This window comes from Odontesthes bonariensis, chromosome 19 (assembly GCF_027942865.1).
Source record: "Odontesthes bonariensis isolate fOdoBon6 chromosome 19, fOdoBon6.hap1, whole genome shotgun sequence".
Taxonomy (NCBI): domain Eukaryota; kingdom Metazoa; phylum Chordata; class Actinopteri; order Atheriniformes; family Atherinopsidae; genus Odontesthes; species Odontesthes bonariensis.
The window spans coordinates 1,650,379-1,667,643 of NC_134524.1; the positions used below are offsets into that span (position 1 = coordinate 1,650,379).

The 17,265-nt window shown below is 47.1% G+C and overlaps 1 protein-coding gene across 2 annotated transcripts in view; it reads right to left on the bottom strand.

The window, feature by feature from the left end:
- nfxl1 (nuclear transcription factor, X-box binding-like 1) overlaps window positions 1–17,265 on the bottom strand; it is a 41,932-nt gene that overhangs the window by 3,187 nt on the left and 21,480 nt on the right. For both annotated transcript variants that reach the window (XM_075451096.1, XM_075451097.1), the window contains exons 15-21: window positions 14,480–14,600; window positions 13,364–13,520; window positions 11,971–12,062; window positions 7,767–7,788; window positions 7,171–7,293; window positions 4,637–4,791; window positions 4,480–4,549 (exon numbers count right to left, since the gene is read on the bottom strand). In XM_075451096.1, coding sequence (XP_075307211.1) covers window positions 4,480–4,549; window positions 4,637–4,791; window positions 7,171–7,293; window positions 7,767–7,788; window positions 11,971–12,062; window positions 13,364–13,520; window positions 14,480–14,600 — 740 coding nt within the window. The remainder of the gene's footprint in view (window positions 1–4,479; window positions 4,550–4,636; window positions 4,792–7,170; window positions 7,294–7,766; window positions 7,789–11,970; window positions 12,063–13,363; window positions 13,521–14,479; window positions 14,601–17,265) is intronic.

A 17,265-nucleotide genomic window follows, 5' to 3' on the forward strand; every position in this document is an offset into this window, starting at 1 on the left:
TGTGCTGGTTTCTGTGCTGGTTTCTGAGCTGGTTTTTGTGCTGGTTTCTGTGCTGGTTTCTGTGCTGGTTTCTGTGCTGGTTTCTGTGCTGGTTTCTGTGCTGGTTTCTGCGCTGGTTTCTGCGCTGGTTTCTGTGCTGGTTTCTGTGCTGGTTTCTGTGCTGGTTTCTGCGCTGGTTTCTGTGCTGGTTTCTGTGCTGGTTTCTGTGCTGGTTTCTGTGCTGGTTTCTGTAATGGTTTTTGCGCTGGTTTCTGTTTCTGTGCTGGTTTCTGTGCTGGTTTCTGTAATGGTTTTTGCGCTGGTTTCTGTGCTGGTTTCTGTGCTGGTTTCTGTGCTGGTTTCTGTGCTGGTTTCTGTAATGGTTTTTGTGCTGGTTTCTGCGCTGCTTTCTGTGCTGGTTTCTGTGCTGGTTTCTGTGCTGGTTTCTGAGCTGGTTTTTGTGCTGGTTTCTGTGCTGGTTTCTGTGCTGGTTTCTGTGCTGGTTTCTGCGCTGGTTTCTGCGCTGGTTTCTGTGCTGGTTTCTGTGCTGGTTTCTGTGCTGGTTTCTGTAATGGTTTTTGCGCTGGTTTCTGTTTCTGTGCTGGTTTCTGTGCTGGTTTCTGTAATGGTTTTTGCGCTGGTTTCTGTGCTGGTTTCTGCGCTGGTTTCTGTGCTGGTTTTTGCGCTGGTTTCTGTGCTGGTTTCTGTAATGGTTTTTGTGCTGGTTTCTGCGCTGCTTTCTGTGCTGCTTTCTGTGCTGCTTTCTGTGCTGCTTTCTGTGCTGGTTTCTGCGCTGGTTTCTGCGCTGGTTTCTGTGCTGGTTTCTGTAATGGTTTCTGCGCTGGTTTCTGCGCTGGTTTCTGTGCTGGTTTTTGTGATGGTTTCTGTGCTGGTTTTTGCCCTTCTTTAATTAAAAAACGATCCATTGTACCTGCATCTCGCACTGGCTAAAGGAGCTAGCATGCTCTGGCTAAAGGAGCTAGCGTGCTCTGCGGTTTAAGCGGGCTGCGTTGCCATGTTTAATAGTTCCCCCTTTAGGAAACACCATTAAGCCTTAAATAATACTTAATAAAAAATACTTAATACTGTGCAGTATTCGCTGTGTGTTATTTGAAAAAAATGTATTGTTATTGTTACCATATTGTTATAAGCTACTATGCGAATGCGAGCCGCCAATTCACGCTTGAGGAGCCGCGCAGTGAGTATCTCTGCTCTAAAGGTTTGGTAGAAACCAGAGAAGTTAAAGAGATGAAGCAGATCTGAGGGAACAGAAGATAAAACACATCCTGTGGCTGTGATGTAACCAGCGCCTTACAGTCGGGAGAAAACACATCTGTCCCAGATGTGCCTCACGCACGACTCTGATAGCCAGAGTTTTCCTTTTTCCACCTCCGATCAGATTATTTAACATCTTCCAAATCTCAAAGTGGAAAAAATCTCCCAGGAAACTAGTTGGATTGTGTGTAAACATCCCAGAGCTGAGAGTTTGTTATTCCTACACCATGTGTGTGTGTGTGAGAGGCCTTCAGGAGCTTAGGTTACAGCAGAACAAAACAGTCTTCTGACAGAACGACACACAAACCAACACCCTGTTTAAACATTGGACTCAGTGAGTGTGTGTCAGTGCCAGTAAGTGACAGCCTGAAACAGCGTAATCATTTCCAGGTGAAGGTCGAACGCGAGGAAACAAAGACACAGTGTTGGTGTGGCGCCACAGCGGCGGCCATGACTGGAAGGACTGAACCGTATCGCCAACACATCGCCAACTACTAGTGTTGGCGCTGTGTTAGCGCCGTGTTGGTGCTGTGTTGGTGATGTGTTGGTGATGTGTTGGAGTAGTGTTTTGGCGATGTGTTGGCGCTGTGTTGGCGCTGTGTTGGCGCTGTGTTGGCGCTGTGTTGGCGCTGTGTTGGCGCTGTGTTGGCGCTGTGTTGGCGCTGTGTTGGCGCTGTGTTGGAGTAGTGTTTTGGCGCTGTGTTGGCGCTGTGTTGGAGTAGTGTTGGAGTAGTGTTTTGGCGCTGTGTTGGCGCTGTGTTGGCGCTGTGTTGGAGTAGTATTTTGGCGCTGTGTTGGCGCTGTGTTGGCGCAGTGTTGGCGCTGTGTTGGCGTAGTTTTGGTGCTGTGTTGGCGCTGTGTTGGCGCTGTGTTGGCGCAGTGTTGGCGCAGTGTTGGCGCAGTGTTGGCGCAGTGTTGGCGCTGTGTTGGCGCTGTGTTGGCGCTGTGTTGGCGCTGTGTTGGTGCTGTGTTGGCGCTGTGTTGGCGCTGTGTTGGCGCAGTGTTGGCGCAGTGTTGGCGCTGTGTTGGCGCTGTGTTGGCGCTGTGTTGACGTAGTGTTGGCGCAGTGTTGGCGCAGTGTTGGCGCTGTGATGGTGCAGTGTTGGCGTAGTGTTGGCGCTGTGTTGGCGCTGTGTTGGCGCTGTGTTGGCGCTGTGATGGTGCAGTGTTGACGTAGTGTTGGCGCAGTGTTGGCGCAGTGTTGGCGCTGTGATGGTGCAGTGTTGACGTAGTGTTGGCGCAGTGTTGGCGCAGTGTTGGCGCTGTGATGGTGCAGTGTTGGCGCTGTGTTGGCGCAGTGTTGGCGCTGTGATGGTGCAGTGTTGACGTAGTGTTGGCGCAGTGTTGGCGCAGTGTTGGCGCTGTGATGGTGCAGTGTTGGCGTAGTGTTGGCGCAGTGTTGGCGCAGTGTTGGCGCTGTGATGGTGCAGTGTTGGCGTAGTGTTGGCGCTGTGTTGGCGCAGTGTTGGCGCAGTGTTGGCGCAGTGTTGGCGCAGTGTTGGCGCAGTGTTGGCGCTGTGTTGGCGCAGTGTTGGCGCTGTGATGGTGCAGTGTTGGCGTAGTGTTGGCGCTGTGATGGCGCAGTGTTGGCGCAGTGTTGGCGCAGTGTTGGCGCTGTGTTGGCGCAGTGTTGACGCAGTGTTGGCGCTGTGATGGTGCAGTGTTGGCGCAGTGTTGGCGCAGTGTTGGCGCAGTGTTGGCGCTGTGTTGGCGCTGTGATGGTGCTGTGTTGGCGCTGTGTTGACGTAGTGTTGGCGCAGTGTTGGCGCAGTGTTGGTGCTGTGATGGTGCAGTGTTGGCGTAGTGTTGGCGCTGTGTTGGCGCAGTGTTGACGTAGTGTTGGCGCAGTGTTGGCGCTGTGTTGGTGCTGTGATGGTGCTGTGATGGTGCAGTGTTGGCGTAGTGTTGGCGCAGTGTTGGCGCTGTGTTGGCGATGTGTTGGCGACGTGTTGGCGACGTGTTGGCGCTGTGTTGGCGCTGTGTTGGCGTAGTGTTGGCGCTGTGTTGGCGACGTGTTGGCGCAGTCTTGGCGCAGTGTTGGCGTAGTGTTGGCGTAGTGTTGGCGATGTGTTGGCGATGTGTTGGCGCAGTCTTGGCGCAGTGTTGGTGCAGTGTTGGCGTAGTGTTGGCGCTGTGTTGGCGATGTGTTGGCGCAGTGTTGGTACTGTGATGGCGCAGTGTTGGCGCAGTGTTGGCGTAGTGTTGGCGCTGTGTTGGCGATGTGTTGGCGATGTGTTGGCGACGTGTTGGCGACGTGTTGGCGCAGTCTTGGCGCAGTGTTGGCGCAGTCTTGGCGCAGTGTTGGCGTAGTGTTGGCGCAGTGTTGGCGCAGTGTTGGTACTGTGATGGCGCAGTGTTGGCGCAGTGTTGGTACTGTGATGGCGCAGTGTTGGCGTAGTGTTGGCGCAGTGTTGGCGCAGTGTTGGTACTGTGATGGCGCAGTGTTGGCGCAGTGTTGGCGCAGTGTTGGTACTGTGATGGCGCAGTGTTGGCGCAGTGTTGGCGCAGTGTTGGCGCAGTGTTGGCGCAGTGTTGGCGCTGTGTTGGCGCTGTGATGGTGCTGTGTTGGCGCTGTGTTGGCGCTGTGTTGACGTAGTGTTGGCGCAGTGTTGGCGCAGTGTTGGTGCTGTGATGGTGCAGTGTTGGCGCTGTGTTGGCGCTGTGTTGGCGCAGTGTTGACGTAGTGTTGGCGCAGTGTTGGCGCTGTGTTGGTGCTGTGATGGTGCTGTGATGGTGCAGTGTTGGCGTAGTGTTGGCGCTGTGTTGGCGACGTGTTGGCGCAGTCTTGGCGCAGTGTTGGCGATGTGTTGGCGCTGTGTTGGCGACGTGTTGGCGCAGTCTTGGCGCAGTGTTGGCGCAGTGTTGGCGTAGTGTTGGCGACGTGTTGGCGACGTGTTGGCGCAGTGTTGGCGCAGTGTTGGCGCAGTGTTGGCGCTGTGTTGGCGCTGTGTTGGCGCTGTGTTGGCGCTGTGTTGGCGCTGTGTTGGCGCAGTGTTGGCGCAGTGTTGGTGCAGTGTTGGCGCTGTGTTGGCGCAGTGTTGGCGCAGTGTTGGCCTCTTTGTCGGCATTGTTGTACTACTGCAGGGACACTGACGTGTATTGATTACAGATCAGGACAGGAAAGGAAGCAACAGAAGGGCGGATAATCGTCACAGTGATGGAGGGAGGAGGTGTGGCCTCCCCTTAGGTGAAGACTTTCTGTGAGCCAATCGGGAGCTTGGTTACCTCTTTAGGACACTGGTTGTTGCAGGAGCCCAGCTGCTCCTTCGTCTGTTCATCAGCTGACGTCAGCTTCCTGCAGAGACGCATCGATCAACGGTCTGGTCATCGATCAGTTTTCATTCGTATGAAACAAAATATCTCAAACTGCGTGCGTACTCACGTGCACTCCACGTAGAGCATGCTGATCTTGCAGTGGCAGCGTTGGCGGATCATCTGACTGCAGGGGGGACAGTTGCCGGAGTGACAGGGGCGGGTGCAGAGGTGGGGGCAGCCAGGGGGGCGGGGCTTGATGCAGCCCTCCTCGCACACCTGACACTGCAGAGATAGAATGATTTAATTGGTCGACGGACAATCCAGGAGACGTCCAGCTTGATGAAGTTGATTGGAATAATCAGAATGAGGAGGGGCTGAAGGGGGAGGAGGTTCAATTATTAACAGTCAGTTTAAATCAAAATGTTCCAGGAAACTGAACTCATTCGCTAACAGACCGACTATGCAGATCTTCTGACCCTTAAAGGGCCGGCGTGCTCCATCATAAATGTCTTTCAAAAGAACTTTATTTAAAAAACAAACAAAAACAGCGTTTGATGTTCACAGTTCAGGATTAAGGAGCATTTAAGGACGAGACTAACTCGATTGTTGGTTGGCAGAATGTAAGAAAGAGGAAACGGGGGGCTGAGATGGGACAAATTAAATGATGAAATGAGCTTTCCACCTGCAGTTTAGGTAGTTTTTAGGTAACGTTAGAAGATTTGTAAATGGTTTTGCTCTTTGGCTCCTCCTACAGAACCGCTGTCATGACAACAAACCTCCATGTGAGCCCTGCACATGAATCTGATGTCACATAACCAAAGTTATGTGCAGCGGTATCTCAGGTTACCATCTTTCTGTGGTACTTTCACTAAAACGGGTCAGAAATTCTGTTGAAACTTCAGGAGTTTGAGCTAACTGGGGAGAACTTCTTTAAACTCGGATCACTTACTCTGGATTTGAGGTTCATCAGAGCTCCTTCATTTCTTTCTTTTAACCCTTTGTGCGGTCTTAACATCCTGTTTACTCCCTTTGTCCTACGGTTAAAAAATGAGCCGCCCTACCAAAGCCCCAAAACAAAGCAACTTAATTGAATTTTAAATCCAAAATCTATTTTGTATGATGATAAAACCACCTGTTATTTATCATGTATTTTTTGTTACACAATACAAAAAGACAATCACCAGTTTTCAGGATTACACTTTTTTTTTTTTAACCACAAACTAACCATCAGTTGGACCAACAGTTTTCTTGATTTCTCAGTTTTCTTTTACATAATAAAGGTTTATTATTGCTATTATATAAATGTGAAGAAATTACTTCTGAATTAATTATATTGAAAGGGAAAAAAAAACAGTGAACTTTTTTCTGGTGTTTAAATGTTTTTATAATTCACGGGTCAAAAATGAGCCATAAGACAATCTTTGTACCCTAGTGGTGTACAGCCCACATGGAAACATAAACAAAAATAAAGTGTGACTTTTTCTAATGATGGGGTCCCTTTAGGAAAAGTCATAAAATTTCCAGTTGGAAAAAGATAGTTTAAGGTATTTTTTCTACAGCTAAACATGGTAGTGGCTCACTTTTGACTCGAAAGACAACAGGAGGGTTAAAGAGTTCGAAGTTGTCCGGACGAGCAGGTTTAAGGCGAGACACTACAGGTGAATAGGGTAATATTTTAAAATAACAGATATCACCATGAAACTTCCTAAGCTGATTACTTATACAAGTATGAAAAAAAATGTATTACAAGTTTTAGAAATTTGTATGTTTAATTATGCAAATTATGCATCATCTCATTAAATATGCGCACATTTGCATATATTTCCGGAAGCTAGATCTGAACATATGATAAAGCCAGGTGCAAAGTTCTTTTTTCATTTTGTTTACACACAAAATGAAAAGAAAATTAGAGGGATTTCAGGATATCTGCTTTCATTTCCTAGAAAATCTAAATATACTGCCCATAGCCTAAAAAACATCAATTTTCGCCATATTTTTATATTATAATGTCACATAAATCAGGCCAGGAATGATTTATCAACAAGTCCTTCTGTAAATATCTTCAGAATACTGCTAAGTGTATAACTGGAAAGTTTGGTGTTAGTAGGTGCTCCATAGGCTGAGATATTGATACTGGAAAAATACAAAAAACTGATTTTGAGAAAACGGCATTTAAAGATTTAAATAGGGGAATTCATTTTGGTAAATTTGGGCGAAACGTACTGCCGTGATTAAACAAAATGTGATGAAATAAACATTTTAATTTATGTTTTGAAATGACACATATTGAAGGAGTAGACTGGCCCAGAATAAAAAAATTGACCACTGCATGAAATCCCTGTTTTTGCCGGCCGTGTCTCGCCTTAATATATTAAACAGAAGGTTGTTGGACGTCTGGATTTGTTCTCACACAACTAAACTGTGGAAACGCTGCGGTGAGATGTGGGCACGGCTTTAAAGGTGAACTCTGGCGCTGGCAGACGGCTGCTGGAGGTTCTGGGAGGTTCCGTCTCAGACACACTTCTGACTGAAGGTCACCGAGTGCTGCGCATCAACATTTTGTTTAAGGAATCAGGCGGCATCGCCGCAGTCCGGCGGGCCACGAGTCCCTTTGACGAACACAGCTCGGCGCCGCACAGAAAGCGCCGGCAAACTCCTCACCTTGTTGCCATTGGTAACCAGGTGACAGTCCCTGGTGCAGCTGTGGTTTCCGCAGGTCAGAGGTCGTCCACACGGCCTTTTACAGGAGAAGCGGCCCCGCTGATGACACGGCACCGGGCTGACCTGCCACACAGAGACGCAGCGTCTGAATGAGCGAGTGTTTAATGACCTCGTCTGGAGGTGGATGAGCGAGCTGAATACAAAGCGAGTAAATGAAATGAAAGAGGAGGGGGGGGGCGACAGAGAAGGGCAAAGCAGATGAACGGATAGAGGAGGTCGGAGGACGAGCTAATAATGGATGACATTTGGAACAACAGAACAAGACGGAGAAGAAAACATCACGCAGACGGGAGGGAGCGGGGGTTGAAGGGAGGAAGCGATAAATCTAAAAAACAAGGGCGGATAGTTTCTGTGCCACGCTGAATGTTAATGACCGGAGACGAAGGGCTGAAGCCGCTTCTGTTCAGCTGCGTCATCAGCAGCCGTTTAATGAGTATCTGTTGGGCCGGGGGTCCCACAGAATAATCAGGCCCTGACCCCCACCACAGGCCCATGTGTCAGGCAACAGAAGGTGAGCGAAGCAGGCCGGTTCTTACCTCGTGTTCCCCGAAGCAGGCCCTGAAAGACAAACACAGACCCAGTCATGCCTTTAGCTCCGCTTCACCCCGGTCATTCTCACTTTAGATCGGTTCAAATGAAACTTTATGGATCTGAATTCCCTTCTTTCATCTCTGTGATGTTTTCATCCATCACTGTGTGACTTCATCCAGAGAGCAGGACAGCTGCTTCCTTTAAAGTGAGATGTTCTGTCCGACTTTAGCTTATTTAGCTGCTTCCTTTAAAGTGAGATGTTCTGTCCGACTTTAGCTTATTAGCTGTGAGTTTGTGTTCTGTCCGACTTTAGCTTATTTAGCTGTGAGTTTGTGTTCTGTCCGACTTTAGCTTATTAGCTGTGAGTTTGTGTTCTGTCCGACTTTAGCTTATTAGCTGTGAGTTTGTGTTCTGTCCGACTTTAGCTTATTTAGCTGTGAGTTTGTGTTCTGTCCGACTTTAGCTTATTTAGCTGTGAGTTTGTGTTCTGTCCGACTTTAGCTTATTTAGCTGTGAGTTTGTGTTCTGTCCGACTTTAGCTTATTTAGCTGCGAGTTTGTGTTCTGTCCGACTTTAGCTTATTTAGCTGTGAGTTTGTGTTCTGTCCGACTTTAGCTTATTTAGCTGCGAGTTTGTGTTCTGTCCGACTTTAGCTTATTAGCTGTGAGTTTGTGTTCTGTCCGACTTTAGCTTATTTAGCTGCGAGTTTGTGTTCTGTCCGACTTTAGCTTATTTAGCTGCGAGTTTGTGTTCTGTCCGACTTTAGCTTATTTAGCTGCTTCCTTTAAAGTGGACTGTTCTGTCCGACTTTAGCTTATTTAGCTGTGAGTTTGTGTTCGGTCCGACTTTAGCTTATTTAGCTGCTTCCTTTAAAGTGAGATGTTCTGTCCGACTTTAGCTTATTTAGCTGTGAGTTTGTGTTCTGTCCGACTTTAGCTTATTTAGCCGGTTTATTAGCCCTCCTTCTGTCCGATTTTAGCTTATTTAGCTGTGAGTTTGTGTTCGGTCCGACTTTAGCTTATTTAGCTGTGAGTTTGTGTTCGGTCCGACTTTAGCTTATTTAGCTGCGAGTTTGTGTTCTGTCCGACTTTAGCTTATTTAGCTGCGAGTTTGTGTTCTGTCCTACTTTAGCTTATTTAGCTGCGAGTTTGTGTTCTTTCTGACTTTAGCTTATTAGCTGTGAGTTTGTGTTCTGTCCAACTTTAGCTTATTTAGCTGCGAGTTCGTGTTCTGTCCGACTTTAGCTTATTTAGCTGCGAGTTTGTGTTCTGTCCGACTTTAGCTTATTTAGCTGCGAGTTTGTGTTCTGTCCGACTTTAGCTTATTTAGCTGCGAGTTTGTGTTCGGTCCGACTTTAGCTTATTTAGCTGCGAGTTTGTGTTCTGTCCGACTTTAGCTTATTTAGCTGCGAGTTTGTGTTCTGTCCGACTTTAGCTTATTAGCTGCGAGTTTGTGTTCTGTCCGACTTTAGCTTATTTAGCTGTGAGTTTGTGTTCTGTCCGACTTTAGCTTATTTAGCTGTGAGTTTGTGTTCTGTCCGACTTTAGCTTATTTAGCTGCGAGTTTGTGTTCTGTCCGACTTTAGCTTATTTAGCTGCGAGTTTGTGTTCTGTCCGACTTTAGCTTATTTAGCTGTGAGTTTGTGTTCTGTCTGACTTTAGCTTATTTAGCTGCGAGTTTGTGTTCTGTCCGACTTTAGCTTATTTAGCTGCGAGTTTGTGTTCTGTCCGACTTTAGCTTATTTAGCTGCGAGTTTGTGTTCTGTCCAACTTTAGCTTATTTAGCTGCGAGTTTGTGTTCTGTCCGACTTTAGCTTATTTAGCTGGTTTATTAGCCCTCCTTCTACTCTGAGCCCCAGGCCAGAACCAACTGGCTCTACTCTGAGGTTTGGGTTATTTCTACAAACCAACAAGACGAAGCAGCACCATCCAGTAGAGAACCACCAACAGCTGCTTAAAGCGTAGTTTCCCTCCGTCACAAAGCAGATCTTTGACCTGTTTTCCAAAGCAAAGCCAAAGTGGCGCCTCAGCTCCTGACCTCAGTAACGCAGATCAGTGCCGCCCTAATCCGCCTGTCCGAACCTCACACATGAGATATTTAACTTATTCTACAGTAGTGCCTGTTTTACCTCTGGTAAAAACCTTCAGATAGCTCAGATCCAGGAGTCTGTATTCCCTGCGCTCAGTGCTGATGGACAGTTTGGTCCAAAGCTGCCAAACAGTCCACTTTTCAGAGGATTAACATGGACTCAGGGATGAGAATAAAACCATTTTCTTACAGAGAAGTCACAAATGTTTGTCTCAGACCTGATCCGAGCCCGTGAGCGGAGGCAGAAAGCTTCCACCACACGGTGCCCAGAACCCCTCGCTCACACTCTCAGAGCACGAATACCAACGCACAGATCTGGAGGTGCTTTGGTCACGTCATGAGTCATTAGACCTGAGCAGAAAAACACCCTGCCTGCTGTGCGTGCAGATCATTAGTGTTTGCCAGAGGCCTGCAGCTGTGACGCACTCAGCAACCATCTGTTGTTGGTGGAGATGTTGAAGATACCCACAGAGCAGCTCAAGCATCGCTGCCTCTGCTCTGTGGGAGTTTGTGTCTCTGTGAGGACCGCTGAGCACATTCCTGTCACAACACGGTCATGCTCGATCGGGCTGGAGGACGCCAGCTGTTCATAACAACCGTAAACGTTAGCATCTGAGGTGGTCCGTACCCTCAGGGTTCAGGTTTGGGTTCAGGTCGTTAAAACCACCAAAGTCCCTGAAAGTTTTACTGCGATGCTGGCTCCAGGTCGGCCTTTAAGGCCGACGGTGGCCGTCTCTGAGCATCGGTTTGAATGTGGAGCAACTTTTAATACCTGTTGGGTTTCAGAAATGACAGTCTGTCAGAGCCTCAGGGCACAGGCTGTGGAGACCAACTCATCAGGCTCGTAATCCAGCAGAAGGCGCTCTGAAGTCAGCGTGACCAAACTCCCACGCCGGTAACCGGCTAAATAAGCTAAAGTCATGCCAGTAACCGGCTAAATAAGCTAAAGTCGGACAGAAGGAGGGCTAATAAACCAGCTAAATAAGCTAAAGTCGGACAGAAGGAGGGCTAATAAACCAGCTAAATAAGCTAAAGTCACGCTGGTAACCGGCTAAATAAGCTAAAGTCAGACAGAACACAAACTCACGCCGGTAACCGGCTAAATAAGCTAAAGTCATGCCAGTAACCGGCTAAATAAGCTAAAGTCGGACAGAAGGAGGGCTAATAAACCGCCTAAATAAGCTAAAGTCGGACAGAAGGAGGGCTAATAAACCGGCTAAATAAGCTAAAGTCACGCTGGTAACCGGCTAAATAAGCTAAAGTCGGACAGAAGGAGGGCTAATAAACCGCCTAAATAAGCTAAAGTCGGACAGAAGGAGGGCTAATAAACTGGCTAAATGAGCTAAAGTCGGACAGAAGGAGGGCTAATAAACCGGCTAAATAAGCTAAAGTCGGACAGAAGGAGGGCTAATAAACCGGCTAAATAAGATAAAGTCGGACAGAAGGAGGGCTAATAAACCGGCTAAATAAGATAAAGTCGGACAGAAGGAGGGCTAATAAACCGGCTAAATAAGCTAAAGTCGGACAGAAGGAGGGCTAATAAACCGGCTAAATAAGCTAAAGTCACGCCGGTAACCGGCTAAATAAGCTAAAGTCGGACAGAAGGAAGGCTAATAAACCGGCTAAATAAGCTAAAGTCAGACAGAACACAAACTCGCAGCTAAATAAGCTAAAGTCGGACAGAACACAAACTCGCAGCTAAATAAGCTAAAGCTAAAACTGGCCCAGAGTAGAGCTAGCTGGTTCTGGCCTGGTTTTGGCCTGGTTTTGGCCTGGTTCTGGCCTGGTTCTGGCCTGGTTTTGGCCTGGTTTTGGCCTGGTTCTGGCCTGGTTCTGGCCTGGTTTTGGCCTGGTTCTGGCCTGGTTCTGGCCTGGTTCTGGACTGGTTCTGGACTGGTTTTGGACTGGTTCTGGCCTGGTTCTGGCCCTGTGTATGTTTGTGTGATGAACTCATTGCTGAGGTGTTAAATGAACTCAGAAGCCTCTCTGAGATGCTGCTGCCTGTTCGGCTCAGTTTAAATCCTACTGGACCCACTCTGGGACTGAAACTCGTGGGTATTACTGCAGTCTGAGCTGCTCTGAGATCAGTTCGTTCCAGCTCAGCGCTGCACTTTGACCTACGTTGGTATGGGCGCTCGGCACGGAGCGCACGGCAGAGCCTTCTTCATGAACGCCGGCTCGGACGGCTGCTCCCACGGACCGGCCAGCTGGACCTGAGCACACAAACAGAGAGCTGTTGTTCCTCTCTGATGGGAAACAGGAAACACAACTTCAGATAAGAGGCGGCAGCGATAAGGAGCTGATGGCGGAGTCTTTCCACAGCCTGCACTCCGACCTTCAGAGTAACGTCCCACAGACTGACCCGCTGAGGGCCAAACTGACCCATCAGCCCGTAAACACGAGTCCCAGCTGAGCAGGACACCGACCTGCTGGGACCTGACCAGCACCTGGTCTACTACTACTACTACTACTACTACTATTCTTACTACTACTATTCTTACCACTACTACTACTACTATTCTTACTACTACTACTACCACTACTACTACTATTCTTACTACTACTACTATTCTTACTACTACTACTACTCTTACTACTACTATTCTTACCACTACTACTACTACTACTACTACTACTATTCTTACCACTACTATTGTTACTACTACTACTACTACTCTTACTACTACTATTACTACTACTACTCTTACTACTACTATTCTTACCACTACTACTACTACTACTACTACTACTATTCTTACCACTACTATTGTTACTACTACTACTACTACTCTTACTACTACTACTACTATTGTTACTACTACTACTACTACTACTCTTACTACTACTATTCTTACCACTACTACTACTACTACTACTACTATTCTTACTACTACTACTACTACTACTACTACTACTATTCTTACCACTACTATTGTTACTACTACTACTACTATTCTTACTACTACTACTCTTACTACTACTACTACTATTACTACTGTTCTTACTACTACTACTACTATTATTCTTACTACTACTACTATTATTGTTACTACTACTATTGTTACTACTACTACTACTACTACTACTATTCTTACTACTACTACTACTACTATTATTCTTACTACTACTACTACTACTATTCTTACTACTACTACTACTACTACTACTACTACTACTACTATTCTTACCACTACTATTGTTACTACTACTACTACTATTCTTACTACTACTACTCTTACTACTACTACTACTATTACTACTGTTCTTACTACTACTACTACTATTATTCTTACTACTACTACTATTATTGTTACTACTACTACTACTACTACTATTCTTACTACTACTACTACTACTATTATTCTTACTACTACTACTACTACTATTCTTACTACTACTACTACTACTATTATTCTTACTACTACTACTACTACTACTATTGTTACTACTACTACTACTTCTACTATTCTTACTACTACTATTCTTACGACCTGACCAGCACCAGGACACCTACCTGCTGGGACTTGACCAGCACCAGATCGTGGCAGGGCTGTGGGCAGGCGTGGCTGCAGCCGGGCAGCGGCAGCAGGCAGGGCTGCCTGCAGGGGGGGCAGGCGCCCGGGTGGCACCGGTGAGGCTCCCTGCTCGGGTGGTGGCAGGTGGGCGGACACCTAGGGACACAGTTTGACATCTTGTCATTTTCAGCATTTGACTACTATTCTTACTACTACTCTTACTACTACTCTTACTACTACTACTATTATTACCACTCCTACTACTACTCATACCACTACTACTCTTACTACTACTACTACTATTATTACCACTACTACTACTACTACTCATACCACTACTACTCTTACTACAACTACTACTATTATTACCACTACTACTACTACTCATACAACTACTACTCTTACTACTACTACTACTACTATTATTACCACTACTACTCATACAACTACTACTCTTACTACTACTACTACTATTATTACCACTACTACTACTACTACTCATACCACTACTACTCTTACTACAACTACTACTATTATTACCACTACTATTACTACAACTACTATTCTTACCACTACTACTACTACTACTACTACTACTACTTCTCATTTAAGATCACTGTCTATTTTAAAACGCAAAGTAGAAATTTTGTGCTTCAAATAAGACGTCAGATCAATAAGGGATGTTTCACAGGGGCTGCTGGGACAAAAAAAAAAAACACAATCACTTCTGTTTTCTGGTCGTTAAAGTTTAGGGAATTTAAAGCCATCCAGGCTTTAATGTCTTCAAGACATAGAAGTCGGGGCTTGATCGAAAAGGCTCCTTTTTTTAGTGGCATGTATATTTGACTGTCGTCAGCATAACAATGAAAGGAGATCCCATGCTTTCTGAGCCCAAAGGAAGCAAATAAAGAGAAAAAAGCAGGGGACTGAGGATTGAGCCCTGTGGAACCCCATAAAGTAGAGGAGCAGTGGAAGATTCAGAACCAGCTAAGTTTACAGACATGGTTCTGTCTGATGAATAAGACCGAAACCATTTTAATGCAGTACCACTAAAACTGAGTTGGGTCTGTAAACGACCCAAACGCAGAAAAGGAGCTTCCCATCGGTGCGCTTACCTGCAGGCCTCTTTGCAGCGAGGAGGTTTGGTGCTTCTCTCTCGGCCACAAGGAACCACCAGAACCGCCGCTCCGCACGTACAGCGCAGGTCCACCGTCTCCGGGCAGGGATAGCAGCTACCTGAGGGTGTCAGGAACAGAACATTCTAGATGAACAGAACATTCTGGGTGTGAGGAACAGAACATTCTGGGTGAACAGAACATTCTGGGTGTAAGGAACAGAACTTTCTGGGTGAACAGAACATTCTGGGTGTCAAGAACAGAACATTCTGGGTGTGAGGAACAGAACTTTCTGGATGAACAGAACATTCTGGGTGTCAGGAACAGAACATTCTGGGTGTCAGGAACAGAACATCCTGGGTGTGAGGAACAGAACATTCTGGGTGTCGGGAACAGAACATTCTGGGTGAACAGAACATTCTGGGTGTCAGGAACAGAGGGTAAGGGTCCTATCCGTGGTGATGGTCCTATCCTGGTGATGGTCCTATCCTGGTGATGGTCCTATCAGTGGTGATGGTCCTATCCGTGGTGATGGTCCTATCCTGGTGATGGTCCTATCCTGGTGATGGTCCTATCAGTGGTGTTGGTCCTATCCTGGTGATGGTCCTATCCTGGTGATGGTCCTATCCTGGTGATGGTCCTATCAGTGGTGTTGGTCCTATCCTGGTTATGGTCCTATCCGTGGTGATGGTCCTATCAGTGGTGATGGTCCTATCCGTGGTGATGGTCCTATCAGTGGTGAAGGTCCTATCAGTGGTGATGGTCCTATCAGTGGTGATGGTCCTATCCTGGTGATGGTCCTATCAGTGGTGTTGGTCCTATCCTGGTTATGGTCCTATCCGTGGTGATGGTCCTATCAGTGGTGATGGTCCTATCCGTGGTGATGGTCCTATCAGTGGTGAAGGTCCTATCAGTGGTGATGGTCCTATCAGTGGTGATGGTCCTATCAGTGGTGATGGTCCTATCCGTGGTGAAGGTCCTAACCCTGGTGATGGTCCTATCAGTGGTGATGGTCCTATCAGTGGTGATGGTCCTATCCGTGGTGATGGTCCTATCCGTGGTGATGGTCCTATCAGTGGTGATGGTCCTATCCTGGTGATGGTCCTATCCGTGGTGATGGTCCTATCAGTGGTGATGGTCCTATCAGTGGTGATGGTCCTATCCGTGGTGATGGTCCTATCCTGGTGATGGTCCTATCCTGGTGATGGTCCTATCCTGGTGATGGTCCTATCCGTGGTGATGGTCCTATCAGTGGTGATGGTCCTATCCGTGGTGATGGTCCTATCAGTGGTGATGGTCCTATCAGTGGTGATGGTCCTATCCGTGGTGAAGGTCCTAACCCTGGTGATGGTCCTATCAGTGGTGATGGTCCTATCAGTGGTGATGGTCCTATCCGTGGTGATGGTCCTATCCGTGGTGATGGTCCTATCAGTGGTGATGGTCCTATCCGTGGTGATGGTCTTATTCTTGTTATGGTCCTATCCGTGGTGATGGTCCTATCCGTGGTGTTGGTCCTATCCTGGTGATGGTCCTATCCGTGGTGTTGGTCCTATCCTGGTGATGGTCCTATCCGTGGTGATGGTCCTATCCGTGGTGTTGGTCCTATCCGTGGTGATGGTCCTATCAGTGGTGATGGTCCTATCCGTGGTGATGGTCCTATCCGTGGTGTTGGTCCTATCCGTGGTGTTGGTCCTATCCGTGGTGATGGTCCTATCCGTGGTGATGGTCCTATCCGTGGTGTTGGTCCTATCCGTGGTGTTGGTCCTATCCGTGGTGATGGTCCTATTCTTGTTATGGTCCTATCCGTGGTGATGGTCCTATCCTGGTGATGGTCCTATCCGTGGTGATGGTCCTATCCGTGGTGATGGTCCTATTCTGGTTATGGTCCTATCTGTGGTGTTGGTCCTATCCGTGGTGTTGGTCCTATCCGTGGTGATGGTCCTATCCGTGGTGATGGTCCTATCCGTGGTGTTGGTCCTATCCGTGGTGTTGGTCCTATCCGTGGTGATGGTCCTATTCTTGTTATGGTCCTATCCTGGTGATGGTCCTATCCTGGTGATGGTCCTATCCGTGGTGATGGTCCTAACCGTGGTTATGGTCCTATCCGTGGTGATGGTCCTATCCTGGTGATGGTCCTATCCTGGTGATGGTCCTATCCGTGGTTATGGTCCTATCCGTGGTGATGGTCCTATCCTGGTGATGGTCCTATCCTGGTGATGGTCCTATCCTGGTGATGGTCCTATCAGTGGGGATGGTCCTATCAGTGGTGATGGTCCTAACCGTGGTGATGGTCCTATCAGTGGTGATGGTCCTATCAGTGGGGATGGTCCTATCCTGGGGATGGTCCTATCCTGGTGATGGTCCTATCCTGGTGATGGTCCTATCCTGGTGATGGTCCTATCCTGGTGATGGTCCTATCCTGGTGATGGTCCTATCTAGAGGTGCACCGAAATGAAAATTTGTGGCCGAAACCGAAACCAAATAATAATTAATCACTTGGCCGAATACCGAAACCGAATATTACAGTTCAGTTAAGTTATCAAAAGTTAGATTTTTCACCATTTTTAAATATTGCTTAAATCTATGCCTTACAATAAATGTTTAGACATGTTTTTCAAAGAAAATAAATGTTTATTTGAAATCTTCAAAAGTTATTACTAATAACTATAACTAATAACTAGAGATAAGTTTCATTAATTCCCATTTTCAATTCATTCTGGGTTGTTTTTCATTCATTTCATACAACAAAAAATACAACATATTATAAAAGCGTTCCAATACAAAAA